Source organism: Lepidochelys kempii, chromosome 21 (genome assembly GCF_965140265.1).
Source record: "Lepidochelys kempii isolate rLepKem1 chromosome 21, rLepKem1.hap2, whole genome shotgun sequence".
Taxonomy (NCBI): domain Eukaryota; kingdom Metazoa; phylum Chordata; order Testudines; family Cheloniidae; genus Lepidochelys; species Lepidochelys kempii.
In genome coordinates this window covers 6,142,306-6,163,643 of record NC_133276.1, presented here as the reverse complement: position 1 = coordinate 6,163,643, position 21,338 = coordinate 6,142,306, and the positions used below count along the sequence as shown (strand labels likewise).

At 42.3% G+C, this 21,338-nt stretch overlaps 1 protein-coding gene across 11 annotated transcripts in view; it reads left to right on the top strand.

Annotated features, from left to right (window-relative positions):
- SRGAP2 (SLIT-ROBO Rho GTPase activating protein 2) overlaps positions 1-21,338 on the top strand; it is a 210,410-nt gene that overhangs the window by 145,061 nt on the left and 44,011 nt on the right. For 10 of the 11 annotated variants that reach the window (XM_073319746.1, XM_073319742.1, XM_073319743.1 and 7 more), the window contains 5 exons: positions 647-775; positions 6,109-6,333; positions 9,190-9,291; positions 11,441-11,638; positions 20,592-20,676. In XM_073319746.1, coding sequence (XP_073175847.1) covers positions 647-775; positions 6,109-6,333; positions 9,190-9,291; positions 11,441-11,638; positions 20,592-20,676 — 739 coding nt within the window. The remainder of the gene's footprint in view (positions 1-646; positions 776-6,108; positions 6,334-9,189; positions 9,292-11,440; positions 11,639-20,591; positions 20,677-21,338) is intronic. The other variant, XM_073319744.1, reaches the window with a different exon arrangement.

Genomic DNA, 21,338 nt, shown 5'->3' with positions numbered 1-21,338 from the left:
GCAGCCATATTTTGTAATTATCTTCATTATGCATAGATGCTGCAGAGCCCAAGCCTCTTCACTTGGAGAGAGGTGAGGCTAGAAGGTAAGGAATATCTTCCTTAAAATTGCTATTGGGCAGATTATTGCTTTCTCTTCAATGTCAATGGGGTAGTAAGATGTGGGGCCAGATCATTAGCCGCGGATGTTGCAGCAGCTGAGGGTCTGGCCCATGGTATCTGGAGGCACACAAGCAAACGCGGGTGATGTTAATCCTTCGCTCTTTCCTTAAGCAGATCCACATACACTAGCAATCAAATTAAGTAGCCCAGAGGACTTGCAGGTCTGGAGGTGGACTGAAATGACATCTTGTTTTTTACGTCACCTTACAACCTTGTAAAACCATCTAAGACTTCACCCCCTCCACTCCCTCTTCGTTTGTGGGTTGTTTGCAGGTAAAACCCTAAATTCAGGGTTGTCTGATTAACACTCTGTGTTGATCTAAATTAAGCCTTGGAATCTTGTTAGATGAAATTAGTTCCCAAACAAAGAGAAGTGAGCATTGAGATGAGAGGTGTAATTGTTCTGAGGGCACAGTTTGTTCTGCCACCAAGAACGTTTTTCTTACCTTTTCTTTTTTTAAATCAACTCTTCCATTTCTTTTCAGCGTCAAGCAAAATATACTGAAAATAAACTGAAGGCCATTAAGGCGAGAAATGAGTATCTGCTGGCTCTGGAAGCCACCAATGCGTCTGTGTTCAAGTATTACATCCATGACCTGTCCGATCTCATTGATGTAAGTGTGCTGCGACTTGGGTGCCTATATTGAATGTCGTTCTCATTAACCCCACTGTATGCATCTCCTTCTTTAACCCCTTTTGTGCTAGCATCCTTTGTAGCCCCTCTGCAATGATGGCCTGCAATGTTGTCTGCCTGAAGTGCAGAGCAGGCTCTGATCGCTGTACGCTGGGGAAATGTACCAGGTACAATAGTCAGTAGTGAAGCGGTTAGGGAGGCTTTTCTTCAACAGTTGCTTGTCAAAGGGAGTGTTAAAAAGAAGGGAAGTTTGTACAGTAGACACAGAGTATAGGAATCTTTATAAAGAGAGGGAATGCTTCATCTGTTTCAGATTTTATACATACTGTTTTAAGCAAATCCCCAAGATTATAATTGAAAGAGACAGGTTTTTCTAAAAAAGGAAAATGTGTTTGTAAAACCATAAAACAATTGGCAGAAGGACTCAAAGGCAGACGTAGCTCCCAAAACTGCTTTTAACTCATTTTTTTGAAATTGTCTAACTTTCAAATTTATGGTGTCGCTTTATAGAACGTTCACTGAGATATGTAGAGAGCCATTCTCCTGTATCCAGGACCTCCCGCTGATTCAAATCCACCCAGGTCTACAGATTTGTGTTAGACCAGTTCCCAGTGGCAAGGTGTATATATCACCAATAGTCCTGCTAATTCCCACCCCTAGCTCAATGGTAGTCTCAGCAAAGGGGTGAAGAATGAAATTGTCTATGGAAAGAGAACTCTCCTGTTCCCTAGAAGAGTCCTGTCAAGCTTAGGGTTGGGGCAGATGATCGTAAAGCAGCATGTATGGGTAGATACCCTGCAACTGCCTATGCGGTACACGTTCTGCCGCTCAATAGGAGACCTCAGTCTCCAGGAGTGGCAATTTAGCGTGTTTCTCTTAGCGCTAAATTAGTTTTATTAAAGGTATAAACTGAATAAATAACAGCTACTTTTATCATCTCTACCTTAACATTCACGCTTGCTGGAAACTCACAAAAGCCACTTTGGGAGTCTGAGATGATCCAGGGCTTGTCTTCCCGTATGGTACAACAGTGGTGCAGCTGCAGCAAAGATGCTCTTACACCAACGGGAGAGCTGCTCCCGTCGGTGTAATTAATCTTCCTTGTGGTGAGGCGGTAGCTGTCAGTGCTGTCTATACGGGGGAAGGTTAGGTTGATCTAACTACTTTGCTCAGGGGTGTGGATTTTTCACACTCCTGAGTGATGTAGTTATGTAGTGTAGACCTGGTCCCAATCTTTCAGAGCTCGTGTTGAGTGACGTTTTCCTCTAGCATGTGAGTGCTCCCCCCACCCCCACCCCCAGGCATGAACTGCATTGAATTAGTTCTGCTCATCAAGTCATTGATTGCTGTTGGATCCCACTTGGTTCCATTTCTCGATGGCAACCATAATATTTCCCTGTAATTGAGGTTAAAATCATCTGTGCTGAGCCCTGGGGGAAGTTGTTCGGAGGAAGCTAAGTGAGTGGGTGCAGGGGATGAGGTGGGGGTTTAAACAAGAGAATTAATTTCTCATCTCTGATCACTCTCCACTGGTCATTATTCAGCCAGTTGTAAAGTCAGATGAGCCATGCTCACTGTTGCAAGGTTCAAGTATTTGAGATTCTTACTGCTCTTTCCTCTGCAGATCAAGACTCTCTATACAAAGACCTTTTAAAATGCTTTATTTGGAGGTGCAACTGTAACTATTAAAAGGAGGGCTGTCCTGCTGTGTGATGCATCGTGGCAATGCTGTTGTATCTGTGGGACATCCAGCATTTCCGCTATAACCCGTCTTTTTAGAGGATTGTACCTGACACATTAAAAAAAAAAAAAAAAAAGACTTGGATTTTTATTACAGCTTCTTGGCTTTATAGAAAATTACTACTTGCTGGGTGTTTCTTCTACAGCCTAGATGTTCTAAAGGAGGTTAAGGGAGTTGGACACCTAGTTCCCATTGAAGTCCAATGGGATTTGAAGACCTAATTCTCTTAAATTGCTTTTGAAACTTCCAGTTCTAGTTCATAACAAATTCCTGTAAAGCACTCGGCCAACAAACTGCCAGTTCTTAATATGCTTCCAATGAGGTATGTGTCTTGAAAAATCACACAGAACCCACTTACATTTCCTTGATAAATCCTTAACTCTTCTTTAACCACCAAGGAGATCCCAAGGAGTTTCTAGGAGTTTAGCCGGCAGGATTTGTCTCATAAAAGTGCTCTGGCTGCTCTGCTGGCACAGCTGTCTCCAGACTATACGCAGATGCCAGGAGGAACAAAAGTTTCAGCAGTGCTTAATTTTTTTACCATTCCTTGATAAACATAGTAGGTCACATGGCTACAGCTCAGGCCATGTTCATGCACAGTGACATAGTTAACCCTTTAGCCGCTTGATTAACTTTGGAAAGTGCATACTTAAGTGCGTGCAGAGCATTTATCTGGAGATCCCCCCCAAATGCATTACAAGGACTGGGTAAGCACTATCAGCTCCATTTTTTCAGAGAGGGAAACAGTCACACAGGTGAAGGGACTTGATGGTTCATGCAGTGAATCCGTGACAAAGCTGGAAATAGAGCTAAGTACTCCCAGTCTAACAATGACTTTTTGTAAACTGCAACTGTTAATAAGACACTTTGCCATTGGTAGGTTTAAGCCCTGTTGAGGTGTAATTGAGGGTCTGATTTAAATACACACAGGATTTGAAAACCAACCCTGAAACACCTACAATATCCTCAATGGAAATAGTGGTGAGTTAAGAAGAGTGTGTTGTCTCAGACATTGGTCAGTGATTCTGTTTCCCGACACTGGTGACTGAGGCAGATCCTTATGTTAATGAAATTATTACACTAATGGAGAAGTTGATCTTGAGAGAAGTCTGGTTTGAGCTGCCTTTGAGACCCTTCAGCAATCTGTATTTTCTCTCAAAAAAGCCTGTGAAGCACTAAGGCTGAAAAAGGAATGGAGTTGGGTTATGTGAGAGAATGTGTCTGACAGCCTGCTTTTAGGGTGGCTTTGGAATCCTGGGAATAACCAGATTTCTGCTGTCTCAACAAGAGCTTGAGCTTTCCCTTTCCTTTTCCCTTGCATCCCACCCCAAAATAACACAAGCTCCCTCCATTTTCCTCCCCTCCCCCAAAAAAGAAACAAATTTGAGTTTTAAAGTAGAGTTATTTTCCTCGACTTTGTATTCTGGGTTTGTTTAAAGGCTACTTGCTGGCAAAGGGTTAATCAGCTGTTGTGCTGAGAAATGAATTTGGATGAGCTATCATTAAATTCTTATAAAAAATTGATTTCCTTGGAGAATGCTTCCATCAAACATTTATATAACCCAGAAAAGGCCAGTGAGACTGACACACTTATAAATATGATATGCTGGACGCTTTAAAATGTTAGTGACAGAGAGGGCTGAAAATGTTCTTTGCCACTAGCTTCTGTAAAGAAAAGCTGAAAGAAGTTGCTGTCTTAATCTAATCTTCCTGGTTTCTCCTGGAGGTGGGCTATGAAATATTAAACCTTATTTCACTTTCCAATCTCATGAATGAATCCTTTTGACATAAGCTCAGCCCTCCTCTTAAATGCATATGTACCTCGGTGTAATTTGAAAAACGGTCACCAACACTGGAGATGAACTTGTCAGCGTGTCTAGGTTCTGCGGTAGATTGACCCACATTTTAAGCAAAATGAGCATCAGTCTCTGTAAACAGTCTGAGCAGATCCTCCTCATGGGACTGTTGGTCCAACTGAATCTGACATCTCTCAAATTTTGCTGCACGGGACATGGAATTTTAATGTGCCTGAAGAGCAGCAATAGCTTGAATGGCTCTTTACCAGAGAGTGTTCCCCTGCACGTGCAAATTCTCCATCCACCAGCTTTTGTTTTCGTTCTTGGGGTTTTTGTTCTTCCTGATTGAATTTAATGTCCTTTAATTCTCTGTCTCCAGTTAAGCCAGCGACTGCTGTTCCTTTACAAGAGCTCCACACCTGCTACAGTCCATTGGCACAATACCCGGGCATGTAGTAGCGTTCTGTTGCAGAAGTCTTGTAAAAAGCAGGGGGGGCAGGGTCTGGGTGTCTTTTTCTCTTTTTGAAGGCATTTACTTACAATAGGACAATGATGAGACCCAAATGATGGAGGAGGAGGAGACGCTGTGATTTTTTGCTTACAGAGCAGCATAGCAATCAAGCAGATGGGCTCTTGCTTTTTGGATATTATCCTCGCATATTTAATCTCGCTTGCGGTTCCTGGAAGATGGACATTTCTCTAGCTCTATTTATTAGATATCTGTAAAATTCAGGCTTTCTGATCAAGTAATGGAAAGAGAGTCTCTTCCTTTTGAAATATTAGGAGTTGGCTGTGGAAGCTGGGTGCAGATGAGGCTGCCTGATTGGCTTTCAGTGATGTCATGCTAATGTTAGTAATATCCAGTAAATGCTTGACTGTGACTTTTTTAATCTGAAGTTTTTGTTCACTTTGTCTCACCGTAGCAATGAAACCATCCCAGCCATGCATTTTGAGGGGCACTGTTCCCCTTCTAGCACAGCACAAGTCATTTGGCCTTTGTCTCATAGTTACCCAGGGTAAGCTTATGATGGCCAGAAATGCGACGAATTGGTCCTCTGAGCCAGGTGGCACTTAGATGTGGTGTTACCCTCTTATTTGCCCAGGTATTGATTTGAGCAGCTAAATGCAAAATTTGGATATACTCTATCTGTGAAAACTGGGCTTCCTGGTACTGTTAGGAATACCTCTGTGGAAAGCATATTAAGATGAGCCCCTGAAAGTAGCAGTTGTAATGTGTGTCCTGATCAGTTGTCTGGATGCTCAGCTGACACCAGCCTATCGCTCCTCCAAGATCAATGTGAAAAATAGTGCTCAGTAGGGTTAGAATACTTGCATAGAGTGCCTTTTGTCCAAGGATTTCAGACTGCTTCCAGTAGCAGCCACTTGGCTCTGTGAGCTAAGTAAGGGATATATATGAATCCACTATTGAAATCCTCCATTTCTTAACAGCACACAGCGACACTCCATCACAATTTAGGAGAGTCGATGAGGGCTAATGTATCGAGTTGAAACTGTAGGGGGATGTTAGGGAGGCAGTTTGTAATACCCGAGTTGGAATTTATTGACTATCTTGTGTTTAACAGCCCTCCTCTTTCTCAGAGATCTCATGATCCATTGTGTATTAGTGGTCAAGACCTCTGCTTTGGGTGTGAGATAAGTGTCCATCATAAGAGTACCACTTAGTACCCATGATTTGCTATCTGCTATGCTTGTCCCTACCCAGGGACCATTTAGTTTTAGCCTTTTTATTCACATGGCATGGTGTCTGTTTTCCAGCAGTGCTGTGACCTGGGATACCATGCCAGCCTCAACAGAGCTCTCAGGACATTCCTGTCTGCAGAGCTGAACTTGGAACAGTCAAAGCACGAGGGCCTGGATGCCATTGAGAATGCAGTGGAGAACTTGGATGCCAACTGTGACAAGCAGCGCCTCATGGAGATGTACAACAACGTCTTCTGCCCACCCATGAAGTTTGAGTTTCAGCCCCACATGGGTGACATGGTCAGTTAATCTGCCTCTGCTCCAGCTCTGTAAACATGCACAGAAATCTCTATCCTGCTGAGTTACATTGAAAGGATTAGAGCTATAGTCAACCACAACTTCCCTGCTGTTTGGAGCTCAGGAATGTGTACTGTGGGTGGGTCACTGGGCTGGAGTTCAAGTGTGGAAGAATGGCCTTGAGACTGTATTTTTACAGGACAGTGTTGGCTAGGTAGGTAAGTGACAAGGACTGCAACATCTCTGTGGAGTCATATATGTAGATGGGAGGGAAAACTGCTACACAGGATGAGATGGGGACAATGCGACTTCCATAAGCAGCTTCTTCAGCTATCCATAGACTGCACTTACGGCAGCCTTTTCAAAAAGGCCACCTGTTTGATTCCCACCTGGGAGTTGAGGGGGAGGCCTTGGAAAAGGGACGCAGTAGGAAAATATAAGCTGTGGCATAGATGTCTGTAGACTGCAATTGACTCATTTTGAGTAAGAAACCAACTGAAGATGAAAACACCCAAATAGCTGTGGTCCTAAAGATGGAGCAGCACCATTGTTCCCTTTCCATTCATGCATTTTCTGCGTATCCAGACTTGGTAAAATTTACCAAGCATGTCAAGGAGACTGCTGAGACAAGGACACTCAAATTAGAAGACAGAAGAAACATCTGAAGGATTTAATCATCCATACAGAGCCTAGCTCTGCTTCTGCAGCCACATTGCCCTCAGCTGTTTGCACAGACACACCACTGTTCTGAGTCAGAGTCCTTGCTGATCTGGTGGATAGGTAGCATGGGTTAAAAGATACGGGCAGCATAGGTCAAACAAGGCATGTTGTCTCCAGACATCACCCAGCCTCTGCTCGCCAGGTGAATGAGTTTGTTTTAGGTTGTGGGGTTTGTTTTTTTCAGATCAGTCCTAAATCTGCCACAGCATATAGCTCCCACCAAAGTCATCAGATCAGCTATCATGTATTAGAGAGAGTGGTGCCAGAGCATCCTATGCAAAAGTCGGAAGCACTAACTCTTTTAAAAGGAGCAGTACTTTGTCTGTTCTTGTCTCTTGTGTTTTGTAATAGGGACATCCTAAATAACTTCTGTCCAGTGAAGATCACTTGAAGCACTTTCTGAATCCACCTTACTCCCAGTCTTGCCCTACGATAAAACTTCACTTCCATTTGTTGGCACTCATTTCATGTGCCATGCCAGCATCCTGTGTCCGCCTAGAGCTGCAGCCGAGCATAGTCAAGCCCTGATGCGTAAATTGGTGCTTTCCAGTTGCATAGATTTGTGGAGGGTGCAACAAGAGAGGGCAGAGAGATCAACTTGAAATATCAACTCGATCACTTTCTCTCCCCTCTGACACCCCATTCCTAAGACTGAATTGCAGAGCTCTTGCTTGCTAACACTCCAGTGGAGTAATACTGTACATTTATATATAGCCCCTTTTTATTAGAGGAGCTAACTGGAAGAAAATCTACACTGCAGAAAGAAGCCAGTATTCAGAGAAATTAACCTTTGCTATCTAAACTGATTCCTAGAGCCCTGCCACTGCCTGAATTAAAACAGAAAGACAAGCAATTTAATATGCAGTTTTATGAGGCATTTGACTGTGTAGTCCTGGAGCACAAGTGGTTTGTGGTGCTTCACACATTTTATGGTGACACAAGGTAGTCAAAGGATTTTCATTTTTGGAAATGAAAATGTATTGCTTGACAGCTTTATCCATTGTGTCTGCGTATCTGGGAGCCATGTTTAGGAGCCAGACTGAAGCCAGGTCACAAATCTGAATGGGACTTAGGTCAGTTGGCTGGATGTCTACATTATCCTAGCAAACATGAGGAAAGGCTAGAGAGGTGCTCCCTGATGGCCAGTGTGCTCTTTCATTCCTAGACATTCAGACGCAGCTTACGGCTGTCTCTTTCTTCTTAAGTGATGGAATGGACAGCAGGGAACATGTGAAAACCCTGAGTTGGAAAGTGGCCTTTTTATCCCATACTCATACACAGATTAGTGTCCTTAGGATAGCAAAAAGGACTGCTCCCCACCCCTCCAACTCGGTCCCACATCTTCATCCCCCTCAACATATCCCTAGTCATAAGACTTGACTGTGTCTGTGTTATGTCTGTAGGAAGGTTTGTATTGCTCTCCTAGGATTGTTGGGGTGATTCTTGTATGCATGAGATTTACTTTTTGTACATGTGTGTAGCTTGGTTGGCAACTTGAGCCTTAACAGATTGTAGCTTTCTGCCATGATATTGGCAGTTTGTTCTTACCACAGAGCACAGCTACAGTGTGCTGCGAAACATGAGCATTCTCACCAGTACTGAGAGCCCAGTGTTTAGTATGTAAAAAGGTGCTTGCCTTGCTGTCACATAGCAAACAGGTGTAATCCTTCCTGTAGCCATGGGGAATAATAGATAGCCCAAATGGACAAGCCAAGCTTGCTTTTTCCCTTCACAAAGTACTTGACTTGTTAGACCAAATGTTTCCCTGCCATAAAATGACATAAATCACATTGAGGTCATTAAATCACATTGAAGTCATTGGGTTCTGTTCTGCCTGTGGTCTCTAGTGCAAGTCAGATGTTTCAGGATTAACTCATTGAAAGTGACTCTTGTTTCTCTTACTCAATTCTTCCTTGTCTTTTTTTTTCCCCTTCTATTTTGTTTGACTTTAGGGGCAGGGGATTGTAATTCAGTAAAACATGGGGCTTAGCTTTGATTTGTTTTGGCTTAAGTTCAGAGACTTCTCAAGCACTAAAACTATCACTGTCATTGGTTTGTTTAATGCCCTAACACAATAATTATGATTTTCTTGGGTATTGAATGCACTGTGACTCTATCAAGGGGGCTTCTTTTTTGCAGGTGTCACAGCTGTGTGCCCAGCAGCCAGTCCAGAGTGAGTTGGTGCAGAGATGCCAGCAGCTGCAGTCTAGATTATCTACGCTCAAGATTGAAAACGAAGAGGTGAGCTAACAAACAGACCAAAAAAACGCTTGCAGCCTTTGCAGTATTAGAATCTTCACACAGCCCAGGGACAAGGGAATACCCCATCTCAATAAGCCTGTTTGCGCTGACCTGTGTAGGAAGATGTGGAAGGAGGGCAGCAGAGGGCTTCGGGGTCTTAGTCTGTATCCCTGACTTTCCTTCCCAGCAGCTTTGCATGGGGCAGAAATTTCTAAGACAAATCCAGTGTTATCCTTTTTCCCAATCTGAATCGCTAGGCGTGGCCACCTCTCAGGAAGCAAAGATCAATGATCTCTCTTGTCTTAAAAATAATAAACCTCAGGCAAGTCCTAATTTTTGTTTCACTAGAGTGTTTAGCTCTCATATAAACAATAGAATCTGATTTAATACAGTTCTTTCTTCTCATGGTTTATAAAACCAACCAATACTACAAATTTATCACTTACAGCTACTGTTCAACATGTTGCTTTGTATTCAGCCTAGTTTTACTAATTGCTGGCAGGTACTGGAATATTTCTCCCCTGTGAAACAAAAGAGATGCTAGTCTATACTGGAGAATGTTTTAGCTCTTTTCTACAAATATAGACACATTGGTTTTTGTTTTTCAAGTCTCAATCCCTTGTTTGTTTGTCTGGCCACAGAAGCCTTTACAAATGTGTTTCAAATCTGTGCATAGATTAAAAACGGACAAATACGATTGCACATCTGTACTTATGCATTAGTGGGTTTTTTAATTTGTATTATTTTAAGGTTGCAATCTAAACAATAAAATACTAGAGAATAAATTGTTTACATGGCAGTTATTAGATTTTTGTGTGTAATATTGATACTATCCTCTTAAGAAAGAGAAATGCTGATACTTGAAATAACTATTTTCAGTTACTTAAAAAAACTAGAAACTGTAGTCAGGTGTTACTTTCTGATATTCAGGTCCATCTCCTGTTCCATTTGGGTACAGATGGCGAGGGGTGGACAGGGATTAAGTAATGTTACTAAGATGATTTCACTGTGGAAGAACACACACATCAGGTTGCAGTGCTTGTGATCAATAAGTCACATACCTTAATGTCGGGTTCTCTACATGAAGTATATCTTTTCTCCTTCCATTGTTGGTTATTTCAGACAATGACGCTTAAATGCCTGCAGATGGGAAAAGGGTTTGTATGAAAAAACTGGAGGCAGAGTGAGATTCTTTCAGTCCTTACTGCGGGGTGTTTGCGGTGAATTGGTTAAATTTGTCGTGCCTGTGCAGAAGGGTGGGTTTTGGTACCTGTTGTAAATAGCAATTTGGCTCTTGCCAAGATGGGTGGCTACACATTGGCACCTACTCCTTCACAGCCTGAGGTCTGTTCGCTCACTGTGCACAGATGTAGATGACAGTGCAAAGTGCAAGGCGGGGTGAATCAAACACTGGGTTTTTGAAGATAAGGTGGATCTCTTTGGAAAAGGAGAGAGGGGGAAAGCAGCTTTTAAATCGTATCGGCACAGAGAGACGCTCCACCTCTTCCCTTCTCCTTCCCTCCCTTACTAACCCCAAGCGTTCATCCCATCAAGGTCTAGTATCCTTCGCAGTCTCTTGACCTGAAAGGATTAAATGAATGGCATTATTCTGAGGGGCTCCCCAGGCATCCAGTGCACACCTCTAACCCCCCTGGAATTTATCATCCTGTTTGTGCGGTCCCTTGATAGCCCCAAGCAAGGAAGACACCTTCAGTAATAGACTTAGCAAATTGCAGGGAGGTCTTATTTTAATGCAGTGTTTTTGTTTTGAAGCCCGGTAGATTTAGTGTCGGGAATAAAATGATTATGAGCATTGCACCATTTCCCTCCCAACACGTCACTTTGCTATTTGGGTAGATTCCCCTCTTTCCCCCGCACTAGGACACTGGAATAATACTTTCCTTACTGCATGGTTTGTACAGCATACAGCAGTGCAGATTTATTTTGCTGCTAGCCGGTTGTTTACGTGGACTGTGCTCTGTTAATTAGCAGAGCTTGTACTGTGGTTACGGCCCATAGGACTCAAAGGCAGTCATAACAGTTTATTAATAAAATGTTCTGGGACACTGATCCCCTGTTTTTTCACCTGCTGCTTCTCATTTTTTATTTATTTTTATTTTAACACCGTTTTGTCCTTTTGCTGAGGCAGGTGAAGAAAACTATGGAAGCCACACTGCAGACAATCCAAGACATAGTCACAATTGAGGACTTTGATGTCTCTGACTGCTTCCAGTACAGCAACTCCATGGAATCTGTCAAATCCACAGTCTCTGAAACTTTCATGAGCAAGCCAAGCATTGCCAAGAGACGGGCCAATCAGCAGGAGACCGAGCAGTTCTACTTCACGGTAAGGGATCTGACTTGCAAGGTGTTCACGATGACAAGAAGCTCTCAGGAACATTTGAGCTGCTGCTGCATTCATTGCCCCCTTATAGACACCCATGACTGTATTCTTGTTCTCCTGAGTTTTCCTGTTTAATCTCCAGGGACAACTTTAATTTTTAGAGGAAGCCATTTGAATCCACTTCTTAGAAATGTTTGATAGCTCTTCCTGAAACTAAGAGATCTGCTAATTACCAGGATTACATGTCATAGAGGAAATTAAAATGGAACAGAGAGCCCTGGGTTAGTCTTAGTTTGAAAGAACTTAAAGGGACAGTATTCTAATTTTTAAATTTGATATCACAAGCGTAACGAGTTTAGCTATACTTGTGCCTTCCCCCAGTAGCTAAAGTCGGATAACTTTGTTTTACTTGTTACTAATACAGAAAATGCCACTGTGGCTCAGCTGTACTCTTTACTCAATGCCAGCATCATACTGTAGCAGTGGTTCCCAAACTTTTCAGCATCATGCCCCTTTTAATTTTCGAGAAACCCTCATGCCCCCCATCTCTCCTTTACAATAATCCAATCCCCCACCCCCGCTCCTTGTCTTCTGACCACCCCCTATCCAGCCCCCCCTGCTCCTTGTCTCCTGAGTGCCCCGACCCCTATCCACCACCTGACAGGCCCCCTGGGACTCCCACGCCTATCCAACCCCCACCCCATCTCCTGATGGTCCCGTCCCCCCCGAACCTCTGCCCCATCCAACCGCTCCCTGTCCCCTTACTGCCCCCCCCCAGGGACCTCCTGCCCCTTATCCAACTCCTCCGCTCCCCGCCCCCTTACCAGGCCTCTCAGAGCGGCAGGACTGGCTTATTGGAAAGCCTGGGAGGTGGGTGGGCACAATGTGTGCTGCTCGTGTGGTGGCGTGGCTGCGGGGGAGGGTGGACAGGAAGGGGAGGGGTCGGGGACGAGCCTCCCCCGGCCGGGAGCTCAAGGGCCGGGCAGCCTCGTGCCCCCCTTGGAATTTCTTCATGCCCCCCAGTTTGGGAACCAATGTACTGTAGGCTCCAGTCCAGTAGCAGGTGGACAGAGAGCACCCAATGGAGGCCCACAGGGTCATGGAAGGCCTGCATGCTGCAGTTGCAGGATCAGGGCATTAGATCCATAATCAGGGACTTGACACTGTTCCTAATAAAACAATCTACTGTAGAGTCATGAGAAGAGAAAATTGGAGTACATCCCTGTTTTTAATGTTGGTCTTCCAAAAAGTTCCTGGTTTATTCTTGTTGCAGCCAGGGCTGGGTTTGTTAGTTTAAAAGCAAAATTTCACAATTTGTTTTTAATGTCTTTCTTTTTTTTTTTTTTTTTTAAATCTAAGTACTTTGTCTACTGAACAGAATTTAGCGTTTAGATTATAATATGTCCAGGTGGGTAAAATCTGGTCTCTCTCTCATATCTGCCTACAGTGGAGCTGAAGGGACAGAGCTTAAAATTGTGAAGGGAATTTACCCAAGTATGTTCACAGATTTGGTCTTGAGGGAAAACGTAGGTCACTCAGAGTAAAAATTCCAAGTTCCTTCTAGATTTACTACGTTTCAGACCAGCATGTTTTTTTCCCCTGAATTGTGATCACGTATGTTGAGCTGCTGTATCATTTAATATTGTCAAAATCTATTCTTCCAAAAAGCAGATGAAAACCAACCTTGTAAAATTCATTACTCTGACCCCTTTTGAGAGCCAATTGCTATATTTAAAGCTTTCCTAGTCCTCTTATGAGAATGGTGTTGCTTATTAAAACTGCGAAGTTCTGTGCAAATTGCATTGGCTGACAGGCTGGTTTTTGTCAGGTCTTGTCTGGTAGTAAACTCTCCGATAAACCTATCATCCCTCAGACAAGCACTCAAAATGCTTAAAAATAATGCATTAAATTTAAAAGTATTCTTCTTCTAAAATGAAACTGGAAGTTAGCAAAAAGTGGGCAGGTGAATTGATACAATTAAGAAGCAATTGACTAGCCTGCTTGTGATTATGGGACGAGAAAAATTGTATCTTAAATTGAATTTCAGGTACTCCCTCTAGAGAGAGCAGATGCTGTATGTGCAAATATGCACTTGCACATAGGGTTAGTTTACTATGATTTTATCTGTACACGGGACTTTTCCATTTCTCAGAGTTAATATCCTGCTCCCATGCAGCCAGACCAGTGTTGTCCCAGAAGGATTGTAGAGCTGTCTCTGAGAAATGAAGGTGCTATCTATCATGTCATATGCAACCATGATAAAATAACTCGGAACTGAATGAGGCTGATGTATGAAGGACCCTGTAAACAGTCAAATCAGATACTTTATTATTGTGTTTTTTTATCACAGACTTATAAATATCCTTAAGAATTCCAGACTTTGAATCTGTAAAGATGAGTTGTTTCCTTATACATAGAAATGAGCTGATGAGCATTAATGAGAACTAGGACAAAGCCATGGTAAATGCAGTATTGTTAGGAGAGAGAGAGAGAGAGAACCAAAATACACAGACCTTTTAAGGTACAGAACAGACCCGTGTAAAGGAAAGACACCTCTCTCCTCTCATTTCATATACTTCTGTATTGCAGATCAAATGTGATATATACACATACACTGTGTGTCTGTCTGTGTGCGTGTGTCTGTGTGCGCATGCACGTAAACATACACACACACACACATGCACAGAAGCTCATTGGAAGATAACCAGAAACAACTTTAAGTATCAACATAACCCTTGGTTCCAAATCAGTATTTACATACCATGCTGTTTGCTTTTGAACTTTTCAGCATTCATATACTGTGGTGGTAAGTCCAATATGTAAGAGGGATTGCATTCAGAAAAACGAGTGTAAATTTAGTTTGCAAAGTATAGGAAGGAAGGAGAATGACTTGGCATTCCCATCTGTAAAATGGGGAGTAATTTTGGCTTTATAGTTAAAATAGTTTTAAAAATAATATTAAGCAACACTACAACGCTTGCTCTCTTCAAAGTGCTCTACAGAAATGAATTTAATAAAATTTGACAAATCTCATGACATGAGTATTTATAATTTCATCGATAATTAATTTTACGGAAATGTCATGCTGCTTCTATCAATGTACCACTCTTTCCCTTTTAATCACGACCATTAGCACAGTGGTGAGGTGCTCTGATTTACTCATTGCATTCTGGGAACATCGCTCATTGTCCTGATTGCATCCACTTTGATGTTGTTTTTAAAAAAATAAAAATAAAAAAAATAACACGGCTCTGCCCAGATTTGAGATGGAGCAAGGATATGGGACAGAAACTATTTCCATATAGTCTCGAAAGGAAGATGTACTCTAGTTGACACTTCGCTCTATTATGCATTTCATCTGACAGCTGCTTCCTGCTGGAGGAATTTAAACGGGTTCAGGTTGGAGGAGGGTATTAAAGGTGCGTGGATGTGGGGCAGACAGCCATTGCAATGCATATGCAGTCACTAGTTATCATATCCTCCTTTCTGAGATGTTTGCAATATGGAAATTGTATTGACTGCCCGTCTGTCTTTGTCCTCTTGTGTCTGATTGTACTTTGATTAAATCCAGGCCAGAAATTAAATAATGTGGCATTCAGGAATACTTTAGTGGTGTTTGTTTTTGGTGTTTGTATTAAGTTTGAAACAGAATGCTGCTGGATCTTCATTATTCATCAAGAAAAACCTGCAGTTTTGATTTTAAATGGATGTCCTTTTTACTTTGTGTGTCCTCCTGGGAGGTGGCAGGCTCCGGAAGGTTGGATTTATTGTAGTATGAAGAGGATATGAAATACCAGTAGTCAGTAGGAACCATTGTTTTCCTTGTAGCAGCAATAGGATGAACTTTGCATTGGGCTCAGTGTTCTTAAGGTGCCAGAAGTACTCCTTTTCTTTTTAGTGTTCCTAATGTAACTCTCAGAGACCCCTCACAGCCTGAGAGACCAGAAAAAAGGTCAGAGAAACGCATAATGGTATTTGTCTGGAACCCTGAGTGTTTGATAAGCTCTATAGACAGGAATCTCTTTTCTCTCCTCGGAAGTGTGGCCACTTCTGAAATAAAACTTGGCAGTTCAGAATTGCATCATGCAAATTTAGGGTAGTATGTGACATTCATCACTTTCTATCCTCAATAGTGATGTGTGAAATTGCAAGGGGAAATTTTCAGGTAGCATTGTTGAAATTCTGCTTTAGCCATGAGGCTGGAGCTAAACCCCACCTCGTTTACTCATAAGTTAGTTTCATGACCTCAGCTGGCCAGGAGATGAGCTTTGTTTCCTTCATGAGATGGTACCTCCAGTGTCGCATACGGGGCACCTTGGGTTTTACAGAAATAGCCATCAAGTACAGGCCACCTTCAGCTCTGCTTTGATTGCATGCCTTAGATAGTATGGCTGTTTTTAAAGCTGGTCTTTCAGCTTGTGGCCTGTCACAGGTAACAGTCTGGGGTAGGTGCTCTCTGAGTAGATTGCAAGGCTATTTAAAAAACAAATCCAATACAGTTGCTACCTGTGAGTGGTCCACCTTCCTTCCCCTCCTCTCTCTTGGATTTCTGCCAGAGCTGCCCTGTGGCATGTCTCCAGTGAATATGACATTCCAATAAGGGCATACAAAAATGGTATTTTGGGAGAAGGTTCTGTAGCATAATGGAGCACCCCGAAGGGGAGAGGGGATTTTTCTCATGTAATTCTAATACATAATCATTGAAATTATGCATGGTGTTAACTGTGAACCGGTCTTCCATCCTGCAGTTTGTTAATGCTAATAAGCAGTAGCAAATATCCTCAGTGGCCAATGATGGGACACTAAGTGGGGAGGGCTCTGAGTTACTACGGAGAATTCTTTCTCTGGTGTCGGGCTGTTGGGTCTTGTCGAAATGCTTAGGTCTACTGACTGCCTTATTTGGGGTCACGAAGGAATTTTCTCCCCAGGCACATTGGCAGAGAGACTGTTTTTTTTAGCCTTCTCCACAGCATGGGGCACGGGTCACTTGAGGTTTAAACTAGTGTAAATGGTGGATTCTTTGTAACTTGAGTCTTGAACTCATCATTTGAGGACTTCAGGAACTTAACCAGAGGTTATGGATCTATTACAAGTGCAATGAGAACTAGGACAAAGCCATGGTGGATGCAGCACTGTTAGAGGAGAGGGAGAACCAAAATACACATGGGTCTGTTCTGTACCTTAAAATGTCCATCTCCTCTCATTTCATATACTTCAGATATATGTGGTGTGTGTATATATACATAGACTGTGATGGTCCCTTCTGGCCTTAAAGTCTGAGAGTCTATGTGCAGCCCCTCAGGCCCAAGGATTCATGGTCAAATGGGATCCAGGAGGGGAATCTTGTACCTCATTATCAAATGGTTTTGTTTTAATGGGATCTTGACTGACAGCAGGAAATAAACCACTGACCTATGACCAGTCCTGCAACAAAAGGTTTCTCTAATCACTGCACAGCCTAGCCAAGGAATGCTTTGGCATCTTGTTCTTCCACATGTCAGGGTGAGGTGCACTGACTTTACAGACAGACTGAATCTTCATTTTGGTTTTCAATTTCTCATTATTTTTAAGTCTCTTTTTTTTCCCAGCTTATGCTGATGTCTCAAGGGAGATGTTTCTTAAAAACCATTAGTTAGAGGGTTTCTTATATTGTTGATTTTCAGGAGTTTCTCAATCCCTTTGACCAGTGTTTTGTGTGGTGTGTGTGTTTGGTAACTGGAGATACTCATGCAAACAGTGTTTGTCTATTAGAAAGTCATGAACTTGTACTGCTGATTTAATGATGTAATGTGATGGTAGTATCATAATTAGCTGGTATGAAGAATGCTGATATCAGATGTTTAAGAGCCTGGCGTTAAGTAGGGAATAAGCAGAAGACCAGATAGAACTTCAGAAAAACACAGAGCCTATTTTCATGCAAATAACCATCCGTGTTGCTTATCCACCTTGGTATTTAATATCCCTAGCTGAATAATAAATAGGATAAAGAGAAGAAAATTGCATGTTAAAGCAGAATTGTGTCTAATGAGGATATTTATCAATTTTGCCATTAGGAGTCAGTGATTCTTGAATATTATCTGTACCTTCCCACAAATGGCATCCTTTTACATTCTTCGTCAATATGCCAAGAGTTGCAGCCAAGAAATATAATAGTGCAGTTCCGTCAAGGTGGTTCATAAACCATGAGACAGTAACTGAAGCACTGTGTCACAAGAACAAAGATGAAACTTCCTTACGCGCTTCAGTTTTAAATTATGGCATTAAAACGTCTGCTTGATTTGTTGATTTTTCTTTGTGGTCCACATGCCAAAAAATTTGTACACATTTCCAGTGTTCTGCGTAACTGGAAGGAATAGAACTGTCACTTCAGCTGTGGGGGAATGGCTGGCTTAATGGATTGGTAGTGGGGGAGAATATATCACAGCCATGTCACTGGTTCTGCGCTCATCCAGAAAGATGGTAGTTAAAAATCTGTGGCTCTTAGGTGCTTTCATTTCAGCTCCTAGTGGACATGCAAACCACCCCGCACAATGGATTAGTCCTCTTGTTGTCTCTCTCAGCCTAGTGCCCAAGAAGCAAAGGGGTCATGGAGGCTGAATGGCCCTTACACCTAGAGGTGGTCCCTCCCTGAGGGGAACGGCATCTTGACAGGCCAGTGTGAACAAACGTTGACTTGCCGTTGTCCTTTGTGTACTTGGTCCATGGAAAAACAGGAGTTCAGTATGTAGGGCTGCCAATCCGGTATCTCTTCACAGAACAAAACGTACAGTTGTTCTTTAAGATGTGGGATAAGGGGAGGGGGAAGCAAACTAGTAATCCTGGTGGAAAATTTTGAATTGACTCTATTTTTTTCTTCAAATATACAGCTTAGTTCCTTGCTGTAAATTGAAATGTAAAAAAGTGATCCAACTCCCCTCGCCCCACCTCACAATAATAATCATAATTAATAATATAATAAAATGATTGGACAAAGGAAAACTCCTGCTTTTGGCTTTTGGCCTGAATAACAATGAAAATCCAGATTCTATTGGGCATTCATTATAATGATGTCAAAAGGTGCCAGGAGATAGTGAATGCATAAGTAAAGCAAGAATGACATAGTCTTACTCTTTGTCCATACTTCAGAAAGAAGCTTAGGTCTCTGGGGAAGCAAGTTTATTTGTGGATCTTGAAACTTTTGATTTACCCATTGTTGGCCACATCTTGCACTGTTTTGAGCCTATTCAGCTCTCCTTGACTTCTGTCAGAGTTGTGGGAGCTCAGCACCTTTCAGAATCAGACTTCTCTCCCCATCCCAACTCCCTGGAGCATGAAATGCAATACCATTTGGCTGTTTCATATGAGGTACGCAGAGACAAAGCCCCAACCTGGATGTCTGTCAAACTTGAGTGAAATTGTCTAGATCTGAATAGATTATAGAAATGATTAGAGTGCAAGCAGCATTATAGAAATAGACTGTAGAATAGATTATAGAAATGATTAGAATGCAAGCAGCAGCCTATGCTTGGAATAGATTTGGACAGATTCTGGGAGGAAATCTCCAGTCAGCACTAAACTTTGGTACAAGGTTCTTTTGAAGATTCTGAAATGTTTGATTCACTTAAATTTTTTATTTATTTTGCCATTCACTTCCATGCTTCCTGCTTTCATCCAGGACCAAAACTGTTGATGTACCAGCCCGCAACAAAGCCATAAATGCTGCGAATCTCCCAAGAGACTTAGTTTTGATGAAATTCCGACTCCAGTTGTTCAGACTCAGGAGCAGCATCCTGATATTTGGCCACTAATTAAAACCCAAATGCCAATCTTCTTTGTGACTGACTTGTCTCTAGAAACTAACAGTCATCAGACCCACAACTTGGTGCTTCCGGGCTCCTAAATAGTTTTATTTTCCCTTGATACTATAAGTGTATCTTGTTCCATGATTCTTCTCACCCTTTTAAGTGTATTTATAGCGTGCCCATTATTATGACCCACGCAAGACCAACAGAGCACGTAGCACTTTAAATTAAGACACCCTGTGTACTTCAAGGAGCTTATCTAAAGCTGACACTACATAGCTAGAGTGAAAGACAGTAGATAGAAATGAAGTAAGATGAGGACAAGAGTTGGAATAATTCATCATCCTATGACATTGGCTTCACTTGAGCCTCACTTTGTATTGGTTCCATTTTTTTAAATGTTGGTTGTTTAGAAACATTGTAGTGTATTATACGATGGTTGCGTTCATCACTAATATTTGAGCAAAAGATTATAAATGCTTAACCTGTTCCAACTGCAAACTTGACACTGATCTTCTGTACAGCACTCTGTACACTTGCAGCATGTTAGCAATGAAGAAAAATATATTGTTCTCCAGAATAAGGGATGAAATAGTTTATGAATCTCTTCTGAAGAGCTGGGGAAACCTTACTAGCTCAAGAGAAACAAATAGAGAATAGTCTGTGATATTTTAGCTTTCGATGAGCAGAGCAAATGTCATCTTTGGGTTTTTTTCCTTTCCTTATTGTGTATCCAGAATAGAGGCAGATGCAGTATCTGAGGAGTAAAGTGGGGTGAGAGGGGTTAAGTGAGAGAATAAGCACAGTAGCAGCTTTTTAGTTTGTTAAAATAGATTGTTCATTCAGTTGTCGGTGACGTGATGAAAGTGCATTTTGGTCCCTCTCTGTCTGGAGAGCAGGGTGTAAGACAGCCAGCTAGATGTCTCAGAAATGCCAAGCATTCAGCTGCTAGTCAGCCCATATCTAGACTGGGGCAAGAGAAATGAGATGGCAGATTGCTGGGGTAGGGGCTGAGACTCTGATATACATCTGTAGATTTATTTCATCCTTCTCACTCTAGAGTTCAGTAAAACTCTGTAGTTCACAACTGTATGCAGAGTCCAGCAGACCAAAGGTTGTCATCTGAGAAATAAACACCCCATTGATGGTCTTGTTTTTCTCTTTCACCCTAACAGAAAATGAAGGAGTACCTGGAAGGCAGGAACCTGATCACTAAGCTCCAGGCCAAGCATGACCTTCTTCAGAAGACGCTGGGAGAAAGTGAGTCTGGGACCCGCTTGTCACTGCATTAGACAGTCATCCGTAGTTATTGAATTAGTCAGCTGACTGAGCGTAACTGTCCTAGATTACCAGAGCTAAGTGGACATATTCATGTTTTATGAATTTATTTTTCCAGCTTGCTTGGTGCAGCACTATATGGGTGCTTGAGTAATTGTGAAAGGCAAATGCTTAATGAGATACTAATGTGCCTCATCTATTTGTTTAAATGAAGCATGTGCCCACTCAGGGCCCCCCTACATTAATAATCTGAATAGAGGTAAACCTTGTGATTTACTGTTTACTGCTGATCTTAGAAGCATTGCCTCATTAGGGTGGTAGAAAGGTTGCTTGCATGGTAGATGAGCTGCTTTTCACCTCTGTAGGTTCAATCCAAGCCAGACTAATACAGCAGAACATGACCTTTACTCGTGGAATGTGCAGACAGAATGTGTTGCCCCCGCATCTACTTGGCACGAACCAGCAGTCAAGATTGAATGTACCCATCGCTGCTGGCCAAACACACACCTCAAGCAATGCATCCATGTCTCCATGCAAACCTCCCCTGCCAGCATTTGTGGAGGGGATGGATTGGCAGTCTCAATATCTAGTCTGAAATGGCTTGACTCATAGAACCTTAAGTTTACATGATAGCAGGGCCTGCT